The sequence below is a fragment of the Numenius arquata genome, chromosome 3 (assembly GCF_964106895.1).
Source record: "Numenius arquata chromosome 3, bNumArq3.hap1.1, whole genome shotgun sequence".
NCBI classification, from domain to species: domain Eukaryota; kingdom Metazoa; phylum Chordata; class Aves; order Charadriiformes; family Scolopacidae; genus Numenius; species Numenius arquata.
In genome coordinates, this window is record NC_133578.1 from 27,416,634 (window position 1) to 27,433,864 (window position 17,231).

The window sequence follows — 17,231 nt, forward strand, 5'->3', positions numbered from 1 at the left end:
AAAGGTGTTCAGTGACTAATGTTTTGGTTTCAAGCCAGAATATCTGATAAATGTCTATTTCTAGGCAGCCTTTCTACAAGTCTTAATTAAACCTTAATGTCAGGCTGAAGTTTACTTTTAGCCCCCCATAGGGTGTCTGTACTTGTAACATGATTATAGAACATTACATAGATCATAAGATAGGCATGTTCACTCGCCCTCTTTGTGACCTGTTTCATATTAACTCAGTCCTATACTTTGAGTACAAAGAGTGCATTTTGAAATAATGTCTGAAAATACTGTAGCAGTAGCACGTCGCTCTTCTTGTCTGTCGAGGAAAGGGCCTGTTTTGTAGAAGCCAGAAGCACGACTGCTCTGATAACAGTTTTCTTGCTCTTGCATTAATAACCTCAGGCCTTAAAAAGTACAGTACTGGAGTTGGCCATCATGTAACTGGCGTAGTACCTTCAGTTACAGGCCTGGGTGAAAACTTTCCTAGTGATCTCCAGCTGAGCTTTGTCAGAAAAAAATGAAATTAATTAAAGGAGTAGTAGTGGAAACTTTTTCACTTACAATAATTTTTTTATAGGCCATATGATAAGAAAACATATCTTGCTGTTGGAAGTATGAAGACTTTAATGTTGAACGTTTCTCTGCTTAACGCTGGAGATGATGCATATGAAACGGTCCTCCACATTCAAATCCCTAAAGGTCTTTATTTCATCCGAGTTTTAGAATTGGTAAGAACAAAAAAAATCTGTCAAACAGTAATCCTTTGGAATTTTTTCTTTTTCAGCCAAACATTTTTCAAATTTCAAATGTCAGTATATAAAGAAACTAAAGTTGTTGAGTTTCTTTAGATACTGACAACCTACACACATGCGTGTGCACAATTAAATCAATACAGCTGACTTAAATAATTTCAGTAACAGGATGTGATGGTAACAACAAATTCTTAAAATATTGGTTTCTAAAGGTATTTCAGGATGTTACTGCTACTTTTTGTTTGATGATCATGTTTTCAGTGATCACATTGAATGTTCTGTTTTTCACAGAGACATAGTCTTATGAAGAAGTCACAAATCTAAGTTTTCTCTCTTTCTGTTCTTTTTTTAAATAACTCGTCTCTGTGTAGAATCCCCCTGACACTTTTCAGAGGTTGGCTTTAAACTTGAGTGGGTCTGATGCACACGCCTTAGCTTCACTATTAGCAAACACAAGATGAAGTAACAGGATACAGTAATCAATATAAAGATATGTTAAAGTAGTCCGGAATAATATGAGTGTTCTGTATATTTGCATCAGTGAAATAACAGCCACCCGATTTCAGTGTGTGCGTGTAATTTGAAATGTCTGAAAAAAGCAGTTTTCTTTTAATCATTAATAATATTCCTTTATTTTAGGAAGAAAAACAGATACATTGTGATGTATTAGATAAAGACATTCATGCAGTGAAACTTGAGTGCAGCATTGGTTATTTATATGTAGATCAAAAATCAAAGGTAAGCTATGTATGAAGTTCCTAGCTTCAAATTTAAAAACACCCTAAATACGTTATGAGGATTTGTCCGGGGGGGGGATTGTTTTTCAGAATCTCTCCTTCATTCCCAACTAACGCCTTTTGTCATGCTGATGTCTGAATCTCTCTGCTACTTTTAAAATCGGTCGCTCGAACATTCTCTGGAATAATTCATTAAGGGACAACGTAGTTTGTATTATGCATCAACTGATTGTGCTTGGCTTCCTAGCCAAGGTAGCTGACTCGGGCTATGAATAAATGTGTTAAGTCAATAGAAAGGGAGTAGAAGACGCAAAAAGCAAGTATTTTCTTAGTTCTGAATTTTGTTAGAGCAGGAAATTCTAAATGAGTTTAATAAAATATTTTTATTTAAACTGTGTTAAGACACGCTATCATTTGATACAAAGAAAATTTTATTTGTTCTACAGCTGGATTTTAGTTTCCTCTTGGATGCAAGCTCATTTACCAGAGCAGAAGATGACCTCAATATCATCATTAATGCTACCTGGTAAAGTCTAATAAAAATTGCTTAATGAAAAATATTACTAGCTTTGGAAAACAGAATCAGGAACACTGGAAATACTTAGCAAAGCGCAATTGCAAGAAAGCACATTAGTTGCAAATCTGTAGAGAAAAGGAAATCACCAATCCCCAGATAACAGATATTAAAATAATGAGCAGCTTTCTGCCTGTGTAAAATATTCTTTTTTTTACCGCCAGACGTGTTACCAATAAAATAGTTTTGTTTTAGTAAGCCAAAAGGTCCGTTTAATATTTGTGTATAGAAATAATGCATAGTATATGATGATGCATTCGATACTCATTTTTCTCTTGTATTTTTATAGTCAAAATGAAGATGGGAACATGTTGCTGGATAACACGCTAACTTTAGTTGTACCTCTAAAATACGAGATTGAGTTAAATGCTCATGGGTAAGTCACCTATTGCTATACCTGCACATCTGTAGAACTATTCTAAATTCCCAGAACTTTTAAGCAGAAGTGTGATGTAGCTGAAAAATCCAGGAAATGAGATGGCACAGCTCTCCTGGGCTCTGACTCCTCCACTTCTAAGATTTTATTTCCACTACTGTGAGATGAGACCAATCTCTATGGTGTTTCAAACTTGTGTCTTCACAGACCAAAATTTTTTAAGAACTGGAATACTTTTTATAGAAAGAGGTATTTAATAAGAGCACAGCAGATCCTCAGGTTGCTTAACATAGACCATATTCTGGGTTTCTTGGGGGACATTTATGGAGTATAGTTTTGGGTGAGGATTTATGACTTTTTCTGATTCATCTGCCTTTTTAAGAGGAAAGAGTACAAAGGTAGAGGACTTCTGAGTGTTCATGGATTTATTTAAACGCAAACTCAGGTGTTTCCTTAGAACCAATCTCACTGGAGATAGCATGGAGCAGAATGTTATGCTAGCAATATATAGCAATTTATTAATTTACAACTTCTAAACCATTGTAGATTTGTATCACCGGCTTCATTCGTTTATGGAACAAATGAGAAAGATTCACCAGTTACGTGTATGAAGGAGAATATCAACTTCACTTTCCATGTAAGAGTTTTTCTTTGTAAACCCTATTATCCTTGTTTTGAAGGTTAATGCTCAGATTTCCAGTGTATATAATGGCAGTGTGCATGGTCAATAAGGGAACTTTTTAAGGCCATGGTGAACAACTATTGAGCATTAGCCCTGGGAAGTGGCTGTCAGTCCCTCTTTGAACACTTTTTTTGGCCTGGACAATCTTCAGCTGAATGGTCACAGAAAAAATACTAAGCACAAGCAGGACTGAAAGTGGTAAAGCATTTCTGACTTGCCACTTCTTCCATTAAGAAACACTTTAAAAGGAATTATCTTACGGTAAGCAAAAGGAACTAGGAGCTCCTTATAAGAGGATCTATAGGTATCAGATTTGTCTCCAATGGATTAAAAGCAGGAGTTAGACATTAATCTCTCCTAGTTCCTTTTGCATATTCTCCCGGAAGGCAGCGTGTATGACCTCAGGGTAGTCATTGCAGATTAGCACTGCTTACTCATTGGATTCAGAGAAGTGAAGGGTTCAGTAAGCATAAGGAATGAATTAAGCAAAATGTTACTACTCCTAGCAGAATCCACTTTCATGACAGCATAATCATAATACAGGTTCTACCCCATTCTGTAAAGTTTTATGTATTTATACTTTTATATATATATATTTTTTTTTTTTTTTTTTGTTACTTGAATAGCTACCATGAATTAAAGCTTTAAATGTATAACATTCTTCCCCACAAGGTTATCAGTGCAGGACCAAGCATGGCTCCAAATACAAACTTAGAGATAATGATACCTAATGCTTTTCCACCCAATGACTACAAATTATTCAACGCATTGGATATCAAGGTAAGCACAAGTGACTTAATATAATTTTATTAGCTGTATGAATTCTATGAAAAAGAGAAGCAGAGCATAGCAGAACTAGGTACTAAGTATGTCTTCAATTTGTTAGGTATGGTAAAGCAGCATGAACAAGAACAGGATGATCTTCAGCTCGATGTGTTTTAGAATTCTGAATGTAAAAATTACATTCCTTTGGAGCTTCTTGCCTTTCAGAAATCTGTATTCTGATTATTAGCTGGTGTTTAAATTCTAGCAGTGATGATGTTGTTTTTATTTCCAGACTACAGTTGGACAGTGCTCCTATAATAAATATCCTAGAAACTGTAGTGCAGCAGAAAAAAATGAAAACATATTAAAGGAGGTCGTCACTTTCTTTTCAAAGCCTGCGAAGAGACACATGGTAAGGTCTGTCTTTAAGCATCAGTGGGAAATAAGTGACCATATGAATAAGCCTTAAGACAACAGTATATCTTCTTATATAATGAGGTCACCAAAGCAGTCTTCCAAGGATTTGTGGTGGGACCTGTGATAAGAAGTTCGACATAGTCGTAAGTGATGTTAGTGAAAAGAGCTGAGAACTGAGATGAGAAAGTTGATTCATGACACGTCACTGAAGTCAGCGTGTATGGCGGTCACCTGCAAAGAACTGCCAAAGGGTTATGTGCCTGAATGAGTGGGCAAAGAGAACGGCAGATGAAATTCAGTAACAAATCAAAAATGATGCATGTGGGAAAAACAATCTTAATTGTAATTGTATGAAGCATGCAGATTAAATATTCATTGTGTTTTCCACATCAAAAAAGTGCCATCAAATATAACTAATAGGTGCCAGGTTAAAAAAAAAAAAACAGTAGTACTCACGGTGGAACTTCTTACTGAAGGATGTTATGAATGCCAAAAGTAAGTGAATTTCAAGGGACACTATACAAGTTAACGGGACTGAAAGTCATCAAGAATTAAAAAAATATATGGAAATAATTTTTGGCTTGCAAAGTTCTTATTAAAAATGTTTGGAAAGCTGGGAGAATATTGTACATGCCCAGCCTGTACAGGCTCGTCCCTCTGTACCGGCTTATGGACCCTGCTGGAGATCAGATAGTTGACTGTGTAGTCCAAACCAGAATTGCCATCCTAGTGTTACATTTTTGAGGGTTTGTTCTCATAGAAATCTGCATCCTGCAACTTGTGTTTAATAAAGTACAATTTTGTTTAATACTTTCATCTTAAAAGAAGCTGGACATTTTATATATGTTCATTATGGACTTCAGGTAAGCATGTTACAATCAACCACTGATTGAGAGACAGCCTGTGCTAGAATATCAAATTAGAGCTTAGGCATTGCAGACTTGGACAAAGAATATAATCATGTACAGGCTTGGTTTTTTGTCTTCTCCAAAGTTGAGTGCAATGGTGGTAGCTGTCAGTGTACAAATGTAAAGATCAATCAATTATACTGTTTATACTAGATATCATATAGTCATTGTCATTTATCATTCTTGATAAAAGCTAATTTGAAGTAACAGTGTAAAAAACCACATGTAACCAAATTATTACAATTGTTATTTTTCAGTCTAAAAAAAGTTGAATTTTTAAGAAAAATTATTTGCTGTCTTCTATAACAAGGAGGTTGCTCCCTTGTACTGTTCCTTTAGCACCTATGTATTGATAGTGATGAATGACAACCTGGAGTTACACCCAGACTTTTCAAGAACAAACATGGATCTTCTTGTTTTTACTCAGTTCCCAAGTGACTTTTGCTAAGATGATAAAGTTGATAAACATAAGTTTTAATCTTTCCCTCCCTTCTGCAGTACTGCATGAAAAATGACAGCCTTTGCTTACAAATACATTGCAAGCTTGGAAACATGGAAAGTGGAAAAGAAGCAACTGTTCAGCTGCAGCTGGAGGCTACTCCTTCACTTTTAGAAATGGTAACACGTGAACTTTTCATGCCTTGAAATATTCCCCTCAAGTATATTTGCAATATTTTTTACACGTAAATTCTAGGTATTAATATATTTTCACAAACTATGATTAAATCCAAAATCTTGTAGGTGCTAACCTCTTATGTTTTCAATGTTAAGTCTCAAGGTGAAATATGAAAAATGAAAACCACTGAAAAATATGTATTTAATATTACCACTTTATTTTCTAGTATGTATTGCTCTGCTTATTCTGCCTGGTTTATGTAGGATTGGGATTTAATTTCAACTCATAATTGTACTTTTCTAAGAAAAGCAGCATGGATGTGGACTTAAGTAAAATCCAACTGGGCTTCATTCCAGCTTCTGGTACTAATTTGTTTTGTGATCAGAAAAAGGCACCATTGTGTGTTTGTGTGAGATTCTTCTTCTGTGAGCAGCTGTGTTACTGTTTTTGCTGGGTAGAAATTAATGCGTTGAAGTGATTTTTTAAAAGAGAGGATTTTTTTTTTTTTTTTTTTTTAATCAGGACGATGCATCAGCATTGAAGTTTGAAGTAAGAGCAACAGCCTCACCAGAAGAAAATGCAAAAGTTATTGAACTACACAAGGACAAGCAAGTTGCATATGTAAGAATTCTTTTCATGAATTTGTGATAAACTTGTTAAACTAGAAAAAACAATGTGGCATACTATACACATCTATGCACAGGCAATTAATATAGTGTTAATTACTGAAGAATGTAATTACTTTTCATAGTTTATTTTAGTATTTTAAACAAAAAAAAAAAATCAGCACTAAATTTATTTTCTGCTTTCCAGGTCTATTTGGAAGGAATGCACCACCAAACCCCAAAATTCCGTGTTACTGTGCTAATTATTGGAATAGGCTTAATAGTTGGTGTTACCTTGTTTTTGCTTCTTTCATTTATATTATGGAAGGTAAGTTTTCAGTATTTCCCAGTTGTTCTCAAGTAAAGAATTCACATTGTTGGTGGATCTTTTGCTCTCTTAATGCAGGTTAAAGGATAAATAATATTTTATTATGATCTGTGCTTTCTAAAGAAACATAATTCTTCCTGTAATTTGGTGGCATTTTTTCAAAATACTTCTCCATTTTCCTTCCTATTATCTTCTGCTTATTGTACATCTGTTACTCAACACCACAAACCGCTTCCCACGTGTTATATGACATCTCACGTTTGCAAATGATTTCTAGAATTTAATTATAATCAAATGGATCGTTTTTGTGGGATGGTGCTGCACATTTAATGTCACTTGACACATGATGACTAATAGTCTGCAACATAGTTTCATGCCAGAATAAAATGTTTAGGATCTTAAACCGAAACACAAATGCTAAAAACATCCCGTGCATAAGTAAAATAGAAAACTATGAAGAATGCAGTTTCTCTGACAAGCGATTAAGAGATTTTTAACTTCTATACCTACATGCAGACTTTCTCCGTCCCTCATTTTTAACAGGAAAGTGTAGAAATGAAACAAATTTAACAGGAAAGTTTTACTACCGTTTCACATTTAAAAAAAAGTACTGGATTCTGTGGAGTGTTACAGTTCACGAGCCCACATGTCCTTACTCCTTGCAGGAGAGTACTAGTCTCCCAAAAAGTAAAAGAACAAGCAAATCCACTTTTTTGATTGATGAGTAACCCTTGATTACCTGGTATGACAAAGCAATGGCAAATACCATCATTCAGAAAACACCATATATATGCATTTTATTTTAGTTCATCTTTTATGGTTTAGATTTGATGATAAAGATTTGCTGACAACAAATTCCAAAATTGTGTATTTCAGATTGGCTTTTTCAAAAGGCAATACAAACCAGTCTCTCAAGACAAGAACAGAAGAGACAGCTGGAGTTTTACAACTGGGAACAAAGATGACTAAGATGGGAAATAAATGTTTGATTTTAAAATGAAGAATTTAAGATTCAGGTTAATTCACAGGAAAAACATCAGTGACAAGAAAACTGGTCTTGAGCTCACTCGCTCTTACAAAATACACTTTATTTCCTTGAACTGTATGGAGGACTACACCTTTAGAGGACTATTGTTTTTCTAATATGAAAATGGTAAAGCAGTTTGTTTTGAAGTCTCACAGTAATATTTGAAATGCCACGTATATATCTGGTTTCAAACAGACAGAAGAACACTAAAGATAAAGAAAAGAAGAATTACTTACCGGAGAGGAGAATTTCTAGAAAGTAATAACGTTTGGCCAATCCTGGAAAATAAGATCTCAAACACATTAGCATGAGTTATTCTATTCACTTTCAAGTTTCAATAATCTTTTGATTAGACATTGAAGAAGATATCCTCCCTCATCTTGCTTTGGCAGTTTTCCAAGGGTAAATTAGCTTAAACCAGTAGGAGGACCATAAGTAGAGTGCACGGATGTAGAAAACAGCTATCAGAAGCTCTCTTGGGCTTCTGAAGGACCTCGTAAGCTTTGGCTTCACAGGCACAGCCACAAGACTGCAGAGACTCAGACACCCGGGCAAGCCCGAACCAGGAAGGTCAAAGGTGGATTCAGAGCAGGGAATTCTATGGGGTAGCCTGGAGATGCAGCACGGAATCTTTTCTCAGCTGTAGAAAGAGTCATGCATTGGAAATCACTATTTGTAGCCATCTTCAGCATGGTAATTGCAAGCATGACAGAATTAGTTGTTTCATCCCTTCCTCAGATATTGCTGCCATGATGTTTTGGACTTCTCCAATGAAATATTTCTATGTGGGGTTCTTTAAAGCAAGTATTTATTTTTATTTATTTGAAGATTTTTCTATAGTACTTAGCATAGTAGTATTTAGTACTGGCATTCTTCCAGGACCTGAAAAAAATAAAAAGACTTCACATGATGACAAAACAAAGAAGCGCATACCCAAAAGATTCTGAATGCCAACCTTACTGGGCCAAATTTTGTCTTCAAATATGTCACCCTTTACCTGAAAGAAGTCATTTGGAGAGCTAGCTTGGGTTCCTGTGAAGTTTTCAGATAAATACCATCCAAACAGGCATCCTCCAAAGCCACTCAGCAGAAAGGCAAATGCCTGAATAGAACCATGGTTCAAACCACTGCTCTGCTACTACAGGAAGTTTCTTCAGCTAGATAAGTTTGCACTGCCACCTAGCTTTGGTGAAATAGCACAATCCAGGGGGAAAAAAAACAACCAACCACAAACCAAACCAAAAAACCTCTTACTTTGCTCCCCAGTACAACTAACTGGAGAATGTACAACTTCTTCAATAACTGAATTTATCGCAATGGCAGTAGCAATATGGCCTTTCTTGCCATGCCTTTGATGTCTGTCTGAACTGCAAGGAGAAATGAATGTAGTATGTACACACACCTCGAAGCTGCACCACCATACGAGAATTACCCTGGGACTCCTCAAAAGCAATACAGAGTGCCTTCAACGAGCGCTTCTGCTAATAGAGCATTTGGTGCCATAAAAGCCACATTGTCCACAGATTCTAAAGGTTTTGGGGACCATTTTGTAATTTCCTTTCACTTCATTTGAAGCCAAAGATGTCAATCACTCTAAAGTAAATTTTCTACGTAAAATCTTCTGTAGTGTAAAGACAAATGAATGTGCATATATTTTAAAAAAAAAATCAAAATAAAGTCTGTTAAGAATGAAATATTTTCTTGCAAGTCTATGAAAACATACACAAAATGCTTCTCTTCCAAATGGCTTTAGTGAATTTTTGCACTTTACTAAAATATCTTTGAACAAAAATCAGTTTGATATTACAGCACATTGTGAAAAATATACCTCAAATACTGGAAGAAGCATTAACGTTCTTGTTAGTACAAGCAATGCAAAGAAATGAAACTAAAGCATTTTATTTATCTTTGAAATAGTTTACATTAAGTCAGTACCTGTGATAATGTTGCCTTGCAAATTGTATAATTCCTATTCAGATTTTATTATTAACATGTAAATGTTGGCTGCCTCTTCTTAGGATATGAAGCAAAATTCAATTAGCTTTTATAAACCAGGTTGACAAAAAATGAATGTACACTGTCCTGATGGTGGGAAGGTTATAAAGTATCACTCAACTTCATTTTGTTAAAAAAGAACCCAAACAAGTTAAGCACGTGAATGCCGTTTCTTCTGCAAGTTCAATTATTTTGTTAATTTTCAGTTATGTAATAAAACCAGTTAAATCTACTAAATGTAGCTGGAATCTCCTTCTTAGACAACTGTAGGAAGTTTAGTTTGGATTGTCTTAACATGCTAAAAATATTTGATGTGACATAGTATCAATTATAGTAGTTTAACTGGAGACTACTCACTGCGACTCAGACAACGGGTATGACCTGAAGTGAGAGGTTTCAGCCAGACGTGAGGAAAAACATTTCTTCACGAGGACAGTCAGGCATCGGTACAGGGTTGCAGAGAGGTTGTGTCATCTCCATCCTTGGAGGTTTCAAGGCTGGACTTGATGAAGCCCCAAGTAACCAGATCTGGTCTCATAGCTGGACCCACTCTGACCCATCTCAGGAGGTGCCCTGGTGGCAAAGGCGGCCAATGGTCTTCTGGGATGCATTAAAAAGAGCGTGGCCAGCAGGTTGAGGGTCACCCTCCCCCTCTATTCTGCCCTGGTGAGGCACATCTGGAGTCCTGTGTCCAGTTTTGGGCCCCCCAGTTCAAGAAGCGAACTACTGGAAAGGGTCCAGTGGAGAGCTACAAAGCCAATCAAGGGAATGGAGCACCTCCACTTCAAAGAGAACTAGCTATGAGATCCCTATAATAATTAATTGCCTATGAAGCAGGCATTTGATTGTCTACAAATATCGCCTTTACTATTGGCCAGGTTTGTCTGCAGAAACTGCATGAGATTTCCAACAAGTAACAGTGTGTTCTTAGAAGACAAATAATGGCCATACTTTAGGTGCAGGACTTCTTTGTCTTGTGTATTTATCGCAGGTAAGAGTTTTTCACAAGTAGCATTCAAAATAAAAAGTCAGTAGCTATAGATCCTATGTTAAAGCCTTAGGCCCTTGATTTAACAAAATCTTAAAGGACTGGATTTCACGCTATGCCTGACTGCTTACTGAAGAAAGAGCTTAAAGCAACTCATTCTCGCCAGGAGACAATGCAGCCTCCACACCCTTATTCGTTAGCCGCCTTCTCAACCATTCATAGACAAGCAACCAGGAAAACTGGCATTATCCCTGTGGTCCTGCAGACGGACGAACTTGTTGGTCTACTACTTTTCATCATCTCAGAGAAAGCCAGTTCCCAGAAAGAATATAGTCTTAATTTGCTGTCATCTCAAATAATTGTATTTAATAAGTTAGAAAAAAACCCAAACACTCTTAAAATTACGTTTATGCCCTGTAGCAAACTTATAAAAATTTAGATCAACTCTTAATTTATTTATCACAACTTTATTCTCAGCAACAACAAAAACTATGCTGAATATCATTTCAGTTCTAGGATAGACAAAATATTTTTAAATACTTATTTTGTACAAAGAGTACACTTCAACAAAGAAAAGCTGTATAAGACATCAGCATATTCTTTTGTATCACTGTTTCACTAGAAACTACCTGAAAGCAAATACATTAAGGCAACATTAAAAATTATAACTAGAAATGGAAGTACGTGATTAAAAAAAATATAAATCTGTATTTTGCCACCATTCTTCAGCATGAGGTGGTACCATACCTCCACTCACCAGCTCTATTTGAACTGAGCTACCTGACAATACGGATAGCAGCAGCAGACTTAGAAGTATCTCATACTATATTTATTGCAAAAGCTAGAATAATTTTAAAGAAAAAAAGTATTTACTTCTATTCTGATGGACTCTTCTCAACCCCCAAATTTATAAGAGACCAATATAATCAGTTTTCATTTTTCCTTGTTAAGCCTGCTTCTTCACAATTAAATAAGACTAGATAAAGATGTATTACTTGATATAAATTTAAGTCCAGAAATATTACAAACATCCCAGTTAAGCTTCTGCTACAAAATGAATTCAGTGAAAGCCTGGGACCTTGGAAAGCTGTGCATAGAGGTGAGAAAAGGAGTCTGTAATACTGGACTTGCGGTGTGTCCTTTCTATATGCAATTGCACGTTGCTTGGGAACTCTCCAAGTCATCAGTGTTGACTCCATAGAGATTAATAAGTTGAGGATGTACCCTGTGAAGTAAGGAAGTAAAACTTTATCAGTTTAATTAACTCTTGCAATGGGTGTGCCACTTTTTTTTTTTTTTTTTTGGGGGGGGGGTGGGGGACGGGGAGGGGACAACTACATATCAACTACTGTATAGAATAAAATCAGGTGAATTGCATTCTGGCAATCCGTATAAGGTCATCATTCAAGACTGGATGGGGCCGTAAGCAACCCGCTCTATTGGGAGGTGTCTCTGCCCATGGCAGGAGAGTTTGAACTAGATGATCTCTAAGGTCCCTTCAACCCAAACAATTGTATGATCCTATGATCTTTAGATCTATATATTATATATTCTATAGTATGATCTGCCTTTTATTTTACATACCAGACTGTTACTCTGAACTCTCTGCCTTCAACTAATCCTGTGTGCGTTGCAGAAGCATGAGCCACCGCCCATTTAATTCCACCAATAATCCTCCTATTTCCCTGTGCGCTCACAGTCGCTTTTTCAGTTCCTTGATGCAGAGACTATTCTCAAGCAGCACTAAGTTTCCCGCAGTTGAACAACTACATGTGTTTATTAACCTTACACGCACTGCTTTCCAAGCAGGAATCCTTATCCCAAAAGGAGCTCCTCCCAGGAGTCACAGACCTTTATATGCATCTGTTCTCCTCTAAGAATCAGCAGGGTAAAGTAACAGGCAGAAAGCAGAGAAGAAATAGAGCTGGAAGCTGATTAGGAACCTGAAAGGAAAGGCCACGCGGGTCATAACAAACCTTTCCAAAGATGGGCACAAGGCAACAGGGCAGAGGCCCAAACAATGGCAAAAGGGCCAGACTGTGCAGTGCACAACAGCAGCACTCTCACAGCATTTGCAACACCCAATTTTGGTGTCATCTGTAGTATATACAGATGTAATACATTTAAGATTGCGGTACTAATCTGTTACAGGTATACGGTCCATAAACATGACACTTAGCCTTACCGAACGTGAACTTCTGATGCTTCTTTCATTAAGTCTCCATCTATATTCCAAGGGTAATTTCCTTCTGCAGAAGCAGCATTCAAATATGTGTTTTCTTTGGCATCAAGCCCACTTTTAAGCCTTGGTTGTACTTTTACTTCTTGAACTGTGTAGGTCTCAACAAAGGGAAAATTGAACTAAACCAAACACAGATACATATTAAAAGAAGATGAAAGATATTAGTGGTAGCTTAGCAACAAACTGGATTACTTGAAATTAAAAAGCTTGCCTTTTTTTTTTTTTTTGGTCTTACGTAAATGGGAACACTTAACTCAAGCTTTGACCACATGAGGCATTATATATTCCAGATAGCATTTATAGATTAACATGCTATTTTTATCCTAAATAGTGCCTCAGAAAAAACGTAGCGCTCCATTTGCATTCCCATATTGGACTTGCTCAATTTACAGGTGAGGTGGTATATTTTGCACACACCAAAATGGCACTTGCTTTCAGGATAATGCGAAAGTCCAAGCAGATTTTTTTCCTGTGCTCCCTTCATTATTACTAGTAATCCTGTCCTAAACAAGGCTAGTTGGAATTCTAGTAAATGGTCATCCTACCTTTAAAGGAGGGTCCACATCACCTTGTCTAATTTCTAACTACAAATACAGAGAGAAAAGCAAAGCCTTCCTCCAAAAGCATAAACTATTTCCTAAATGCAGCTGTTAGTGCCGTCACATGGGATTGTGACAGCAAATTGTGACCTCTCCCCCAGAGTCTGACTGTTGACAAATTCAAACCTAAACCTTCTTGTAAAAGTGATTTCACATAATCCTGAAACATTTGAATGAGTACCAGTGCGCTTAGGCTGTGCACTGGGTATTTAGGACAGCAATAAGGCACTATGTTTGGATGCTTCGTTTTTTCTCGTCAGACAGAATAATGACCACAATTTTGAAATGCAGTTCTGCAAACATTCCTAATTAGATGGAACTCATACCTGCTGAAAATCAATGGTCACAATCCACTGCTATCAGCATAGCGTGCAGTGATCTGCTGAAGGTACGGTCTTTACCTATTTCTGACAGAGTTGCCTGATGCCCCCCAGTCTGCGTTCTGCATCTCTGTACCACACAAAATTTAAACACAGCACGCATTTCCTTTATTGTGGTAAAAGGGCTTTACACCCATAAAACTACAGTACAACACAAACACAATTTAAACCACAACAGATGGGCTGAAATAGGCTAATCGGTATTAGTCTAGTGATTTAAAAAAAAAAAAAATCAGATAAAAAGGGGGCTAATGTATTCTGACAGGAACCTAAGTCTCCTTATAAGGATGCTAACATTAACTCTTGCAGCCTATCTACCTTCATGATTAACTGTTCTTTTTATAATCACCAGAAATAAATTAGCAGTACCTGATTTTTTACGCTGGCGTATCTTTTCAGATGTTTTATAAACTCTGTTCGAGATGTATTTTGTACAACAATAAGAGCCATGCTTCCATTATTCAACCTGAAAAGCGGACCAATTTAGTTCCCAAAAGAAAAATCATTAATTTGGAAGTTTAACAGACTATTCGATAGCCTAGATTTAAAAAAAAAAGCTAGCAAGAGTAAATGAACAGAATAGTCTCAATGGTTTTTTACATTTTTGCCAACCCCCTCAAGATCAATATAAACTATGCAATTGAGGTTATTTAGCATCGATAGACTTATAACATGCACTGTAACAATAAAATTGTACTCCCTTATCAATATCCATAATTTATTGAACGCAATACATATAATTTTTAAAACCCTGCTTTTCTACTTAACTGATGGCTTTTAAACATTGGGCATCACAAATTTACCTCTTCGCTTTTCTCTCCAGCAAAGTATAATGACTACCATAAATGCCGTGAGGCAGAGCTTTACCAAGAAATCATTCCTATGATGCACGCAAGCACATCCCCGTCACACAACCCAGTGCAGGTGGGCTCGTTCTCCTCCTCCTTTAACACTCATGGCTGTCCCAACAAAGATACTGATCCTCAACTTTGCCACTATTCAAACTCTCTAAGCAGTTCTCAGTACAGTTCTACTTACACATTTCACAAAGCACACAAAGGTTAAAAACTAAGGGAATTTTGCATAAGATAAAGCAGTCATATGCTAGAGCTTAATCAAGAAGAAACCCTACAGTGCAGATGCTCAATGGTCCTAGGGTATCCAGTCACCATTCATATTTTAGCATCTTTGAGAGTTTGGGTAAGACAATGAGCTATTATTAATTCACAGATTCCTTAATGCAACTGTACCTTGTCACAGAAGCGAACAACCTGAATCTCAATGCAATCATGCCCAAGTCCCATTTAAGTTATACAGACAAATCAAGGTTCAACAAGAGTATCTGATTAACATGGTAACACTGCAATAAACAATACAATAAAATTGTATTCTATATAGAAATTATGTATTTTATATCTTCAGACTATATATGCGTACATATATATATTTATTTAGTCAGCATCTATGCTTGGAAGTTACGTTGAGAACGTTTAAAAAAAACACTTCCAGCCTACCACCACCCATCTCTCCCCACTCATAGTTCTCTGGCTAACGAACAATTGCATCAGGAATGTTCTAAGACCTTTATGATACAGCACAATCTAAGAAGGTAATTTTTACGTAACCATTAAGCATGTCAGGTGGCGTTGCATTACTTTGTTGATTTAGAAACAGTGATGGTGAAATTGAAAAAGTTGCCTCCTTATCATGTTTGCTGCAATAAAGGGCGCAGCAGGCTACCGGGCAATGCATTTGGCACTACGGCCTTTTATATTGAAAGATGACTAAGAATTCTCATTAACTCTCTTGAAAGTCCAGTCTGCACCGAAGCACACCACCTATGCTCTGAGAAACAAACGTCCCACATGGCTCACACAGCACAGACAGTTAAACGTAGATTGGCATGTTTCTGGATATTTAGACTAGTGTAACTGGAGTTACAGGCAGCAGTCAAAGCTTTCATTCCACTTCTAATGTCTTCACGTGGCAAAAAAACCTCTTGGGGAAAATGGGACAGAGTAAAGAAACCTAGCTGAATTTGGCTGACACTTCCATAATGGGTCTTGAGTCTCTAACAATTAGTGCAACATTTATGTTTCCCATATTGAAAAGCCTCACCGTCAAGATGCTATTCAATATCAGAAATGAAGCACTTGTCTGAAGAGGCTACTCTTCCTACCCTATTAGCTGACTCCAATCCCAAGATTATTTTTTAAGAGAGGAAAAAAAAAAAAAAAAGGATGAAAGGATGGGGGGATCCACGGAGCAACTATACTGTGGGCGAAACACGCTCATTCAAGCCGGCAATAATTGCATGGACTTGTCATAAAATTCCCTGTCACTGAGAAACAGGTGCCAGAACAGATGGAAAGAGAAAGCAAAGCTAAAAAAGAATAATTTCTTCAATTCTTGTCAGAATTTTTCTACTGACTGGAATATAGCACACTAAATGCTGAACAGAATAAGTTCCTAAGTGGGGATGGCATCAGGGCACTATCTTGTGGTATACAAGGCTTAGCAGGACCTCTGTAGCAAAGAATACTCAATAAGAGTTTCACCAAAAACATTTGTTTCTACATCGTTTCCAATAAGTCAAATTCTACCAGATCAGCCATTATTTTTGAAGAAAAATACCTGATCAATTCTAAGGCACACCTATTTTCACCTAATGATAATCAAATGAAACAAAACAGAGTCATTGCATAAACTTCCCTGAACGCACATATATATATATGTATATATGAGTTTCTGCATTCTTTTTTGAGGGAGCATGGTATATTTCATGTACAACTACAAAGTCCGTACTTGCCACTCTGTTTAATCATCAACAGGGTACATCAAGTACAAATATTTATCACCTGATAAACTGTTTTGATCACCACAAAGCATGCTCTCGACAATGAGCTAAAGGCAAAATGAGTCAATGCCAACAACCAGATTACATACTCATTTGTTTCCCAAAACCCTACATGTATAAACCCTGCATTTCCTAAGTTCAGGGGGGGAAAAAAAAAAAAAAAGAAAAAAAAAAAGAAGACAAGTGTGAATTTCAGTTCTTCATAACGGGAGAAAGAGTCACGCTTCATTTTTGCTGGCTGTAAAGCACATGTGGGGCAGCTTAATATTTTAAATAAAATAAAATAAAATCCAAGAATGAAGTTCCTACATATAGTCAAATCCTATGACAGATGACTGCTCGATGACTACTACTTAAGTCAGACTTGCCAACTAATTTGATCACAGCAATTA

At 36.6% G+C, this 17,231-nt stretch overlaps 2 protein-coding genes across 2 annotated transcripts in view; one reads left to right on the forward strand and one right to left on the reverse strand.

Annotated features, from left to right (window-relative positions):
* ITGA4 (integrin subunit alpha 4) overlaps positions 1–10,004 on the forward strand; it is a 39,713-nt gene extending 29,709 nt beyond the window's left edge. The window contains exons 18-28 of the mRNA XM_074145040.1: positions 569–719; positions 1,383–1,481; positions 1,927–2,006; positions 2,344–2,430; positions 2,977–3,067; positions 3,785–3,892; positions 4,170–4,289; positions 5,701–5,820; positions 6,341–6,439; positions 6,632–6,751; positions 7,628–10,004. Coding sequence (XP_074001141.1) covers positions 569–719; positions 1,383–1,481; positions 1,927–2,006; positions 2,344–2,430; positions 2,977–3,067; positions 3,785–3,892; positions 4,170–4,289; positions 5,701–5,820; positions 6,341–6,439; positions 6,632–6,751; positions 7,628–7,720 — 1,168 coding nt within the window. The 3' untranslated portion in view covers positions 7,721–10,004. The remainder of the gene's footprint in view (positions 1–568; positions 720–1,382; positions 1,482–1,926; positions 2,007–2,343; positions 2,431–2,976; positions 3,068–3,784; positions 3,893–4,169; positions 4,290–5,700; positions 5,821–6,340; positions 6,440–6,631; positions 6,752–7,627) is intronic.
* Positions 10,005–11,904: 1,900 nt separating this feature from the next.
* CERKL (CERK like autophagy regulator) overlaps positions 11,905–17,231 on the reverse strand; it is a 58,390-nt gene continuing 53,063 nt past the window's right edge. Inside the window, exons 11-13 of the mRNA XM_074145537.1 lie at positions 14,352–14,448; positions 12,947–13,122; positions 11,905–11,986 (exon numbers count right to left, since the gene is read on the reverse strand). Coding sequence (XP_074001638.1) covers positions 11,905–11,986; positions 12,947–13,122; positions 14,352–14,448 — 355 coding nt within the window. The remainder of the gene's footprint in view (positions 11,987–12,946; positions 13,123–14,351; positions 14,449–17,231) is intronic.